Genomic DNA, 12,395 nt, shown 5'->3' with positions numbered 1-12,395 from the left:
CAGGTAGGGAGATGGATTTGAGATCAGGGAGAGATTGATTGAATGATGGAGCAGGCTCGAGGGGCTGAATTGCCGACGTCTGCTCCAAATTCCTATGTTCCTATGAAAACGTCCATTCTAAACACCTTTGTACTGAAGGCTCATCTCAGTAGTACTCCCTATTCTCTGCCAGCAGCTAGAATCAGTATAAAATACTCACCCATCTTAATCTTTCCCCTCCTTATGGACTTTACAACCTTAACCTGGTGTGTCGAATATTGGACTAAGGGCAATGGTTCTTCTCAGAGAAAAAACATCTAATTTCTCAAAGGTCTTGTGATTGGAGAGGAGTGTCTTATGAACTGACAGTCAAATGGTGCAATATTGCTAATTATGTGAATTGTGTTAGAAGATGGGAGTTGAGTGGTGCCTGGAACCAAAATACAATTTAAAATAATTGTAAAATTGCCACCCCCCCCCCACAGAGAAAATCTATCGAGAAATTGAAGAGGTGGTTGGATCCTGTCGATGTCCTGCTGTTGAAGATCGAGCAAAAATGCCTTACACAGATGCCGTCATACATGAGGTCCAACGATTTATTGACCTAGTTCCCATGAATCTCCCGCACATGGCAACCAACGATATAGAATTCCGAGGATATCTGATCCCTAAGGTCAGAATCAAACTTGTTATAATGCTCTAAATTTGTACAGCGTCTCAAAAAAATACATTTAGAGGACCCAATTAATTTTTTTCCAATTAAGGGGCAAGTTAGTGTGGCCAATCCACCTAGCCTGCACATCTTTTGGGTTGTGGGGGTGAAACCCACGCAAACACGGGGAGAATGTGCAAACTCCACACGGGCAGTGACCCAGGACCGGGATCGAACCTTGGACCTCGGTGCCGTCAGGTCGCAGTGCTAACCACTGCGCCACCGTGCTGCTGTTCAGGATATCAAACTATCATTGATTGTTGTAAATACCCATCTGGTTCACTAATGTCCCCTTTAGGGAAGGAAATCTGCCGTCCTCACCCGGTCTGGCCTACATGTGACGCCAGGCCCACAGCAATGAGGTTGACTCTTAACTGCCCTCTGAAAAAGCCCAGCAAGCCACTAAGTTCCAGGGCAATTAGGGATGGGCATCAAATGTTGGCCCAGCCATTGTCGTCCACATCGTATGAAATAATTTTTAAAAAATGAGAAATTACTTTTGGAATTTTGAGACTAGAACTATTGAAGGACATGTGGCCATTGCTCTGTGTCAGTACTATCTCATAAAACACACAATGAGCTGAATGATCAGTTCCTCTGTTTTGGGGTTGAAGGAAGAATCTTGACCAGGACACAGACTCGATGGGCAGGATAGCCTCATCCTGTGTTGTAAATGACTCTGGGCACCAGGTCCATCTCTGAGTAGCACAACATGATCTTTAAAGCAAAGCAAAATTAAATTCTGATTCTCACTCGTGCACGAGGATGTCAGTACAGACTAGGCCTAAACCACACTCTGGAACAGAGCTTGAGTCAACATCATCCTGTTTCGATGTCTGACCAACTGACTCAAACTTTGCACAGAGTGGCTGTAACCTGGGAGGATGTTGTAACTTCTCATTGTAACGCCATGGAGTTAATGGTGCAATTATAATAATAATCTTTATTGTCACAAGTAGGCTTGCATTGACACTGCAATGAAGTTACTGTGAAGAGCCCCTCGTCGCCACATTCCGGCCAGAGTCCAAAAATTTAAGTGCTTGGGCTGGATTCTCCGTTATTGGGACTATGCCCCGACTCTGGCGTCAAAATTGTGACTTCACACCAGAAAAACTGGCATGGAAGGGATACAAATTCCCAGCCCTACAGGGAGCTGGCAGGGACCCAGTGTAGATCTAGCAGCTTTTGCTGCAGAAATGGGCCCCGCACTTCCGGGTTGGAGGCCGCGTATACGCACAGCGGTGGCTTCCAGCGGCCGTGGCGTGCTCCATGGCAGACTCAGACCGTGGAGCTGGACCCTGAAAATAAACCCCCCAATCGGCCACGCACCCAACGTTGACCTCCCGAGAATGGTGGAGCGGGCCTCCATCAATGGCCCCAGGTAGATCAGAGGCGGAGCTGCTTATCCGTGCCCACAGAATCGGGGAACTGGCAGCAGTCCCGATTCTGTGTGGCAAAATGGATTCTCCAGTGCGGGGAATCCAGCCCCCTTGCCTTGAACTCTCTCAATAAAGACAGTAAATTAACAAACAATAGTCAGGCAGATTTCAAATATAATCGATGACACTCCAGGGTGGCACAGTGGTTAGCACTGCTGCCTCACCGCGCCTGGACCTGGGTTTAATTTGGGTCACTGTGCGGAGTCTGCACGTTCTCCCCGTGTGTGCGCGGGTTTCCTCCGGGTGCTCCGGTTTCCTCCCACAGTCCAAAGACGTTAGGTGGGGTTATGGAGATATTGCGGGGGGAGTGAGCCTAGGTAGGGTGCTCTTTCCAAGGGCCAGTGCAGACCCGATGGGCTGAAAGGCCTCCTTCTGCACTGTAAATTCTATGATCTATGATTCTCACTTCAATTGAGATCGAGTAACTCGGTCAAGCTCAGGAATCTAATGTGCGACCTCCTGCTTCCTGTTGATCAAAATCGAGTGGCAAGGTCTGCTAAATCACCAGATCTGTGTCAGCATTTAGAACGACTATGTTACCGTGTTCTTAAAGACTGCAGGTTGTTACTGATGTAAATTCTGTTTGCTTCCTTCTCTGAATTTGCGCTGATTTTATTTTTAGGGCACGTTTGTGATTCCGGTACTTTCCTCGGTTCTGAAAGGCAGAGAGCAATGGCAGGTCCCAGAATCATTTAACCCCAACCATTTCCTGGATGAGAATGGATGCTTCAAAAATAGTGAAAGTTTCATGGCATTCTCTGCAGGTACAGACGTTTCCCTTTTTCTATCTAATCTCAGTTCTGCATTCCTTCTGGCCAAAGGTGAGTAAGGATTTGAAAGATTGCTGAAGGAACATTGTCGACAATCCTTACCGGGAGGTGAGTGCTGACATACTCCGCCTACTCCATGTGATAAATACTCAGCTGTATTTGATCCATATGATGATAATGGACTGAAATGTTGCTCTCCTAGGTAATCAAACCTTAGTGAGTGTGAACAGCTGGTTGAAGACCTAATTTTGCTCAAAATAACCGTTAAATTGGTAAAAACGATCCCTTTTGTAATTGATATCTTTGGCAATAATTACCACTGATAAGAAATGGTGGCGTGAAGTTTTAGACGTGATGGGCACTGTATATACCAGGCTTGTCCAAACTCTTTACGCATGACACCACATTTGCACATTATCCTCACACAAGGGGCTGATGGGAACATTTCGGAAAAGTGAGGTTTGGCAAAAATAAGCTGAATTTCAGAATAAATGTTGGGGATTTAAGGAAAGAAACAATTTCTGTCTGAGCAAACCTGGGCAATGCACACTCTCTCACTCATTCTCTCACACTCACTCTCTCTCTCTCTCTCTCACTCTCTCACACTCACTCTCTCACTCTCTCTCACTCTCAACACTCACGCTCACTCACTCTCTCTCTCACTCACTCTCTCTCGCTCCCTCCCAACACTCATCTCTCTCTCTCTCACTCCCTCCCAACACTCACTCACTCTCTCTCTCCGACCCAACACTCACTCTCTCACTCACTTCCAACACTCACTCTCTCTCTCTCACTTACTCCCAACACTCACTCACTCCCACCACACACTCTCTCTCTCTCGCTCCCTTCCAACACACATTCACTCTCTCTCTCGCTCACTCCCAACACTCACTCACTCCCAGTCTCTCTCACTCCCACTCAACACTCACTCACTCACTCCCAGTCTCTCTCACTTCCACCCAACACTCACTCACTCTCTCTCACTCAGAAAGCCTTGATCTCCCACATGGGGCAGGAAGTACCTCAACCCACCAGTCATCCTGACCTGAGACCTCCCAACTCACACCAACCGCCTCACAACTGTTGTCTCCTCAAAGTGGACTGAGCCTGCTGTTACTTCCCGACCCACTGCCCAGCGCATAGTTTCCCCAGACCCCACTCCCCAGCACAATGTTACCCAGACCCCACTCCCCAGCACAATGTTCCCCAGACCCCACTTCCCAGCACAATGTTACCCAGACCCCTTACCCAGCACAATGTTCCCCAGACCCCTTACCCAACACAATGTTACCCAGACCCCACTCCCCAGCACAATGTTACCCAGACCCCTTACCCAGCACAATGTTACCCAGACCCCTTACCCAGCACAATGTTACCCAGACCCCGCTCCCCAACACAATGTTACCCAGACCCCACTCCCCAGCACAATGTTACCCAGACCCCGCTCCCCAGCACAATGTTACCCAGACCCCGCTCCCCAGCACAATGTTACCCAGACCCCGCTCCCCAGTACAATGTTACCCAGACCCCTTACCCAGCACAATGTACCCTGACCCCACTCCCCAGCACAATGTTACCCAGACCCCTTACCCAGCACAATGTTCCCCAGACCCCTTACCCAGCACAATGTTACCCAGACCCCACTCCCCAGCACAATGTTACCCAGACCCCGCTCCCCAGCACAATGTTACCCAGACCCCGCTCCCCAGCACAACGTTACCCAGACCCCTTAGCCAGCACAATGTTACCCAGACCCCGCTTCCCAGCACAATGTTCCCCAGACCCCACTCCCCAGCACAATGTTACCCAGACCCCGCTTCCCAGCACAATGTTCCCCAGACCCCACTCCCCAGCACAATGTTACCCAGACCCCGCTTCCCAGCACAATGTTACCCAGACCCCGCTCCCCAGCACAATGTTACCCAGACCCCGCTTCCCAGCACGATGTTACCCAGACCCCGCTTCCCAGCACAATGTTACCCAGACCCCGCTCCCCAGCACAATGTTACCCAGACCCCACTCCCCAGCACAATATTACCCAGACCCCTCTCCCCAGCACAATGTTACCCAGACCCCTTACCCAGCACAATGTTACCCAGACCCCACTCCCCAGCACAATGTTACCCAGACCCCGCTCCCCAGCACAATGTTACCCAGACCCCTTACCCAGCACAATGTTACCCAGACCCCTTACCCAGCACAATGTTACCCAGACCCCTTACCCAGCACAATGTTACCCAGACCCCGCTCCCCAGCACAATGTTACCCAGACCCCACTCCCCAGCACAATGTTACCCAGACCCCGCTCCCCAGCACAATGTTACCCAGACCCCGCTCCCCAGCACAATGTTACCCAGACCCCACTCCCCAGCACAATGTTACCCAGACCCCTCTCCCCAGCACAATGTTACCCAGACCCCGCTCCCCAGCACAATGTTACCCAGACCCCTTAGCCAGCACAATGTTACCCAGACCCCACTCCCCAGCACAATGTTCCCCAGACCCCACTCACAAGCACAATGTTCCCCAGACCCCACTCCCCAGCACAACGTTACCCAGACCCCGCTTCCCAGCACAATGTTACCCAGACCCCACTCCCCAACACAATGTTACCCAGACCCCGCTCCCCAGCACAATGTTCCCCAGACCCCTTACCCAGCACAATGTTACCCAGACCCCACTCCCCAGCACAATGTTCCCCAGACCCCACTCACAAGCACAATGTTCCCCAGACCCCACTCCCCAGCACAACGTTACCCAGACCCCGCTTCCCAGCACAATGTTACCCAGACCCCACTCCCCAACACAATGTTACCCAGACCCCGCTCCCCAGCACAATGTTACCCAGACCCCGCTCCCCAGCACAATGTTCCCCAGACCCCGCTCCCCAGCACAATGTTCCCCAGACCCCACTCCCCAGCACAATGTTACCCAGACCCCGCTCCCCAGCACAATGTTCCCCAGACCCCTTACCCAACACAATGTTACCCAGACCCCACTCCCCAGCACAATGTTACCCAGACCCCTTACCCAGCACAATGTTACCCAGACCCCTTACCCAGCACAATGTTACCCAGACCCCGCTCCCCAACACAATGTTACCCAGACCCCGCTCCCCAGCACAATGTTACCCAGACCCCTTACCCAGCACAATGTTACCCAGACCCCGCTCCCCAGCACAATATTACCCAGACCCCGCTCCCCAGCACAATGTTACCCAGACCCCTTACCCAGCACAATGTTACCCAGACCCCTTACCCAGCACAATGTTACCCAGACCCCGCTTCCCAGTACAATGTTACCCAGACCCCACTCCCCAGCACAATGTTACCCAGACCCCGCTCCCCAGCACAATGTTACCCAGACCCCGCTCCCCAGCACAATGTTCCCCAGACCCCGCTCCCCAGCACAATGTTACCCAGACCCCTTACCCAGCACAATGTTACCCAGACCCCTTACCCAGCACAATGTTACCCAGACCCCACTCCCCAGCACAATGTTACCCAGACCCCACTCCCCAGCACAATGTTACCCAGACCCCTTACCCAGCACAATGTTACCCAGACCCCACTCCCCAGCACAATGTTACCCAGACCCCTTACCCAGCACAATGTTACCCAGACCCCGCTCCCCAGCACAATGTTCCCCAGACCCCTTACCCAGCACAATGTTACCCAGACCCCGCTCCCCAGCACAATATTACCCAGACCCCTTACCCAGCACAATGTTACCCAGACCCCTTACCCAGCACAATGTTACCCTGACCCCACTCCCCAGCACAATGTTACCCAGACCCCGCTCCCCAGCACAATGTTACCCAGACCCCGCTCCCCAGCACAATATTACCCAGACCCCTTACCCAGCACAATGTTACCCAGACACCTTACCCAGCACAATGTTACCCAGACCCCGCTCCCCAGCACAATGTTACCCAGACCCCGCTCCCCAGCACAATGTTACCCAGACCCCGCTTCCCAGCACAATGTTCCCCAGACCCCACTCCCCAGCACAATGTTACCCAGACCCCGCTCCCCAGCACAATGTTACCCAGACCCCTTACCCAGCACAATGTTACCCAGACCCCTTACCCAGCACAATGTTACCCAGACCCCGCTTCCCAGCACAATGTTACCCAGACCCCGCTTCCCAGCACAATGTTACCCAGACCCCGCTTCCCAGCACAATGTTACCCAGACCCCGCTCCCCAGCACAATGTTACCCAGACCCCGCTCACCAGCACAATGTTCCCCAGACCCCTTACCCAGCACAATGTTACCCAGACCCCGCTCCCCAGCACAATGTTCCCCAGACCCCTTACCCAGCACAATGTTCCCCAGACCCCGCTCCCCAGCACAATGTTACCCAGACCCCACTCCCCAGCACATTGTTACCCAGACCCCGCTCCCCAGCACAATGTTCCCCAGACCCCGCTCCCCAGCACAATGTTACCCAGACCCCGCTCCCCAGCACAATGTTCCCCTGGTCCTGCTGTCTGTTCCCCAGACCCCTTACCCAGCACAATGTTACCCAGACCCCACTCCCCAGCACAATGTTCCCCTGACCCCTTACCCAGCACAATGTTACCCAGACCCCGCTCCCCAGCACAATGTTCCCCTGACCCCTTACCCAGCACAATGTTACCCAGACCCCACTCCCCAGCACAATGTTACCCAGACCCCTTACCCAGCACAATGTTACCCAGACCCCGCTTCCCAGCACAATGTTCCCCAGACCCCTTACCCAGCACAATGTTACCCAGACCCCGCTTCCCAGCACAATGTTCCCCAGACCCCGCTCCCCAGCACAATGTTACCAAGACCCCACTCCCCAGCACAATGTTACCCAGACCCCGCTCCCCAGCACAATGTTACCCAGACCCCGCTCCCCAGCACATTGTTACCCAGACCCCGCTCCCCAGCACAATGTTCCCCTGGTCCTGCTGTCTGTTACCCAGACCCTGCTGCCCTGGCCGGGATTCTCTGAAACCGCGGTTAAATGTTGACGCAAGCGTAAACACTGGAGTGTTTCACGGCAGCGTGAACAGGACTTTTGGCCGAGCGATCCTGTAGCCCACAGGGGGGCCAGCACGGCGCCGGAGTGCTCCGCACTGTACGCGGCCCTGCACTGCCAGCTGTGGGTGTGCCCATGTGCGCGGCGGGCACTTCTGCTCCGAGCCCGCGAGACATTGCAGAGGCCGGCGTGGAAGAAGATAGGCACCCCCCAGATCGCGCCCGCCCGCTGATCAGTGGCTCCCGATCGCGGGCCTGGCCATTGTAGAGGCCCCCTCCGGAGACTGATCCCCCCGCTCCCTACCAGGACGTCGAGCTACCGCCGGGTGGAACCATACGTGAACCACGCTGGCAGGAACATGGCCGGTTGGCAGCAGAGAATCGCCGTGGGGGCCTCTTTCTACGGCCCCCGACCTGCGCCACATCAACCACGCGTACGCAACTGGTGCCGATTCTGTGGTCGGCGGAGGTTCGCGCCCCGGTGTTGGACCCGATCGCGGATCTGACGCACCATTGTCCGCCCCCCGCGCCAAGCGCCATTTCGGCGGGAAGAATCCCGGCCACTGTTTCCCAGGCCCACGTTCTGTGCTACCAAGCAACTGTTTGAAAGAGATTGTGGGAAAGTGGAGGGAGAGCAGGTTGTAAACTTGCTCAGTTTTGACACAATAGTTTTGTACTGAACTACTCACTTGCGGCAAAATGCAGAAAATCAATAGAGGGTGCAGAATATGAAGGTGTTTTTTGATTGATAGACACGCTTTGAATTTCATCGCTACCGAATGGTTGCAGATGTGCAAATGGAAGCAGATATACCCGAAGTGGATGAGTGCAGATGAGGCATTTTCTATTAAAATGAGTGGTCTGGACAAGGGGAAGATCGTGCAAGGTGATCTGGAAATCATTGTGGTAAATGGAAATGTTTCCTGCAAACTTCAAAATGGGACATCATTTCTCGCAATCGTCCGTTGAATGCTTTTCGAGATGTTTGTTCAAAAATACTTCTGTGTTTTACAGGAAAGAGGAAGTGTCTGGGAGAGTCCTTGGCTCGAATGGAACTCTTCCTTTTTTTGACCACTCTGATCCAGAACTTTGTCTTCCACCCTGTTCTTGACCGCGAGGATATCGACATCTCCTCAAGTTTGAGTGGACTCCTGCGGATCCCCCATATGTACAAGTTCTGTGCCATTTCTCGCTAAATCAACTGGGGCGCCAATTGTGAATTTTAACATTTGATGTTGGACCTTCTTTTGTTCTTTTACCTCAGAATTCTTAAATATATCTATCTTAAATATACTTGTCTATGAATTTTACAAATTTATTCAGTCTAAATTCAGCCTGATCTTCGTTATTTTCTCGCACTCCCTGCACGGAGCAGCAGGTGAAGATTATTGAGTTGCCGCCGGAGGGCCCGACAGCAACAGGTTTCTCGCTTCATGTCCCCTTTTTAAAAAGAATTTTAATTCAACAAATTTTGAATATTTTCAGAATACAACATCCAAGCAACTCTCAAACAAACAAGACCCCTCCCCCTAACCTCACGCCCACCCCACCAGTCAACGGTAACCAGTTCCTGAAAATGCATGACAAATAAACCCCAGCCATTGTAGAGCCTCTCCTTGAGCCCCTCAGTTTGAACCTTACCTTCTCCAGGATCAAAAACTCTAGTAGAACCCCCCCCCCCCCCCCCCCCCCCCACACCCCCCACCACGCCGAGCCGCAGGGTGGAGAGGCCGATGTCGACTCCAACAAAACCTGTCTTTGCGCGATCAATGAAGCAAAGGCTACGAAGGCTGTCCCCGTGCCTGCCTGCAGCTTGAGGTGGCCCAACATCCCGAATATGGCTTCTAGGGGGCCGGGCTTCACATCCACACGTGGGACGCCTGAAACTGTCCTGAATACCAACCTCCAAACATTTTCTAATTTCGGACAGGACCAAGACATGTGAACATGATTTGCGGGGCTCCTCCCACGTTGCTCACAGATATCCTCTACCCCCACAAACAGCAAGCTCATCGTTGATTTAGTGAGGCGTGTCCTTTACACGACCTTCAGCTGGATCAGACCCAACCTTGCAGAGGAATTTGAGACATTCACCCTCCGTAGCACCTCACACCACAGTCCCTCTTCAAGCACCGTCCCCAGCTCCAGTGCTGACAACGCACTCCCCAACAACGAAGGAGCCGGCACTACTGGGAAGGTCGGGAACACTTTCCTTGCGAAGTCCCGCACCTGCATATACCTAAAGCCCTCTCTCTCTGTGTCTTTTTAAAAATAGAATACCCAATTCATTATTTCCAATCGAGGGGCAATTTAGCATGGCCAGTCCACCTAACCTACACACCTTTTTGGGCTCTGGGGGTGAGACCCACACAAACACGGGGAGAATGTGCAAACTCCACACGGACAGTGACCCAGAGCCGGGTTCGAATCTGGGACCTCGGCGCTGTGAGGCAGCAGTGCTAACCCACTGCGCCACCGTGCTGCCCCCTCTCTGTGTGTCAGTCCACATTTCTCGCCCAACTCTTCTAGACTCGCAAATTGTCTCCAAGGAACAAATCCTTCATTTCACTAATAACCTCCCAATTCCCAAACCTGACATCCATCCATCCTGGCCCAAACCCCGGATTCCCTCTAATCGGGAACCCCCTCACCCAGCCCTCAATTCAAAGTGCTGCCAAAACTGCCTCCATACCTTCAGTGTGACTCCCCACATACTTTCCATTGCCAATGCCCGCAACCCTGACCCCCTGTAAGAGCACGCCTCCATCCTCACCCGCAGAACCCGCCGCCACCCTCACCCACAGAGCCCCCACCCCAACCCTCACCCACAGAACCCGCCCCGACCCTCACCCACAGAGCCCTCCCCTCCATCCTCACCCACAGACCCGCCTCCATCCTCACCCACAGAGCCCCCACCTCCATCCTCACCCACAGAGCCCGCCCCCACCCTCACCCACAGAACCCGCCCCGACCCTCACCCACAGAGCCCTCCCCTCCATCCTCACCCACAGAGCCCCCACCCTCACCCTCACCCACAGAGCCCCCGCCCCCACCCTCACCCACAGAACCCGCCCCCACCCTCACCCACAGAGCCCCCGCCTCCACCCTCACCCACAGCCCCCGCCTCCATCCTCACCCACAGAACCCACCACCACCCTCACCCACAGAACCCCCGCCCCGACCCTCACCCACAGAGCCCCCACCCCACCCTCACCCACAGAATCCCCACCCCCACCCTCACCCACAGAACCCCCGCCCCCACCCTCACCCACAGAGCCCCCACCCCACCCTCACCCACAGAGCCCTCCCCTCCATCCTCACCCACAGAGCCCCCACCCTCACCCACAGAGCACCCACCCCCATCCTCACCCACAGAGCCCCCATCCTCACCCACAGAGCCCCCGCCTCCATCCTCACCCACAGAGCCCCCGCCCCCACCCTCACCACAGAGCCCCCACCCCCACCCTCACCCACAGAGCCCCCACCCCAACCCTCACCCACAGAACCCGCCCCGACCCTCACCCACAGAGCCCTCCCCTCCATCCTCACCCACAGAGCCCCCGCCCCCACCCTCACCACAGAGCCCCCACCCCCACCCTCACCCACAGAGCCCCCACCCCCACCCTCACCCACAGAGCCCCCGCCTTCATCCTCACCCACAGAGCCCCCGCCCCCACCCTCACCACAGAGCCCCCACCCCCACCCTCACCCACAGAGCCCCCACCCCCACCCTCACCCACAGAGCCCCCGCCTTCATCCTCACCCACAGAGCCCCCGCCTCCAACCTCACCCACAGAGCCCCCGCCTCCAACCTCACCCACAGAGCCCCTTCCTGCAACTTCCCCTCCCCCACTGCCCCAAGGCCCTGAAAAGGTGCCTTGGATTCTTTTCATATAATGCCCAGTGGGTCCCCAACTATGTGGACAAAGCCCGTCCACTAATCAAGGCCACCATCTTCCCACTGGCAACTGAGGCCCGCCAGGCCTTCAGCTGCATCAAGGCGGACATCGGCAAAGCTGCGATGCACGCGGTGGACGAGTCCGTCCCCTTCCAGGTGGAGAGGACGCATCAGAGGTCGCTCTCGCTGCTATCCTCAATCAAGCAGGCAGACCGGTAGCGTTTTTTTCGCGTACCCTCACGACCTCCGAAATTCAGCACTCCTCAGTCGAGAAGGAGGCCTAAGCCATCGCGGAAGCCGTACGGCACTGGAGGAACTACCTCGCTGGTAGGAGGTTTACCCTCGTCACCGACTAACGATCGGTAGCCTTCGTGCTCGACAATACGCAGCAGGGATAAGATCTTGAGGTGGTGGATCGAACTTTCCACCTATAACTACGATATAGTATATATCGTCCTGGGCAGCTCAACGAGCCCCCAGAGGCCTTGTCCTATGGGTTATCCACAATGACCTCTGCCACCCGGGGGTCACCCGGCTTATTCACTATATCAAGACCCGCAACCTGCTCTACTCCATCAAGGTCAGAGC

At 54.4% G+C, this 12,395-nt stretch overlaps 1 protein-coding gene across 3 annotated transcripts in view; it reads left to right on the top strand.

Moving 5' to 3' along the window:
• The window catches only part of LOC119957955 (cytochrome P450 2C21-like), a 31,410-nt gene extending 22,208 nt beyond the window's left edge, over positions 1 to 9,202 (top strand). For 2 of the 3 annotated variants that reach the window (XM_038786183.1, XM_038786181.1), the window contains exons 8-10: positions 465 to 652; positions 2,753 to 2,894; positions 8,924 to 9,202. In XM_038786183.1, coding sequence (XP_038642111.1) covers positions 465 to 652; positions 2,753 to 2,894; positions 8,924 to 9,105 — 512 coding nt within the window. In that variant the 3' untranslated portion in view covers positions 9,106 to 9,202. Of the gene's footprint in view, positions 1 to 464; positions 653 to 2,752; positions 2,895 to 8,661; positions 8,816 to 8,923 lie in introns of all 3 variants that reach the window. The other variant, XR_005458948.1, reaches the window with a different exon arrangement.
• The last annotated feature ends 3,193 nt before the right edge of the window (positions 9,203 to 12,395 follow it).

Source organism: Scyliorhinus canicula, chromosome 27 (assembly GCF_902713615.1).
Source record: "Scyliorhinus canicula chromosome 27, sScyCan1.1, whole genome shotgun sequence".
NCBI lineage: Eukaryota > Metazoa > Chordata > Chondrichthyes > Carcharhiniformes > Scyliorhinidae > Scyliorhinus > Scyliorhinus canicula.
The sequence above is the reverse complement of the archived record's forward strand: the minus strand, read 5'-3'. Positions and strand labels throughout refer to the sequence as shown.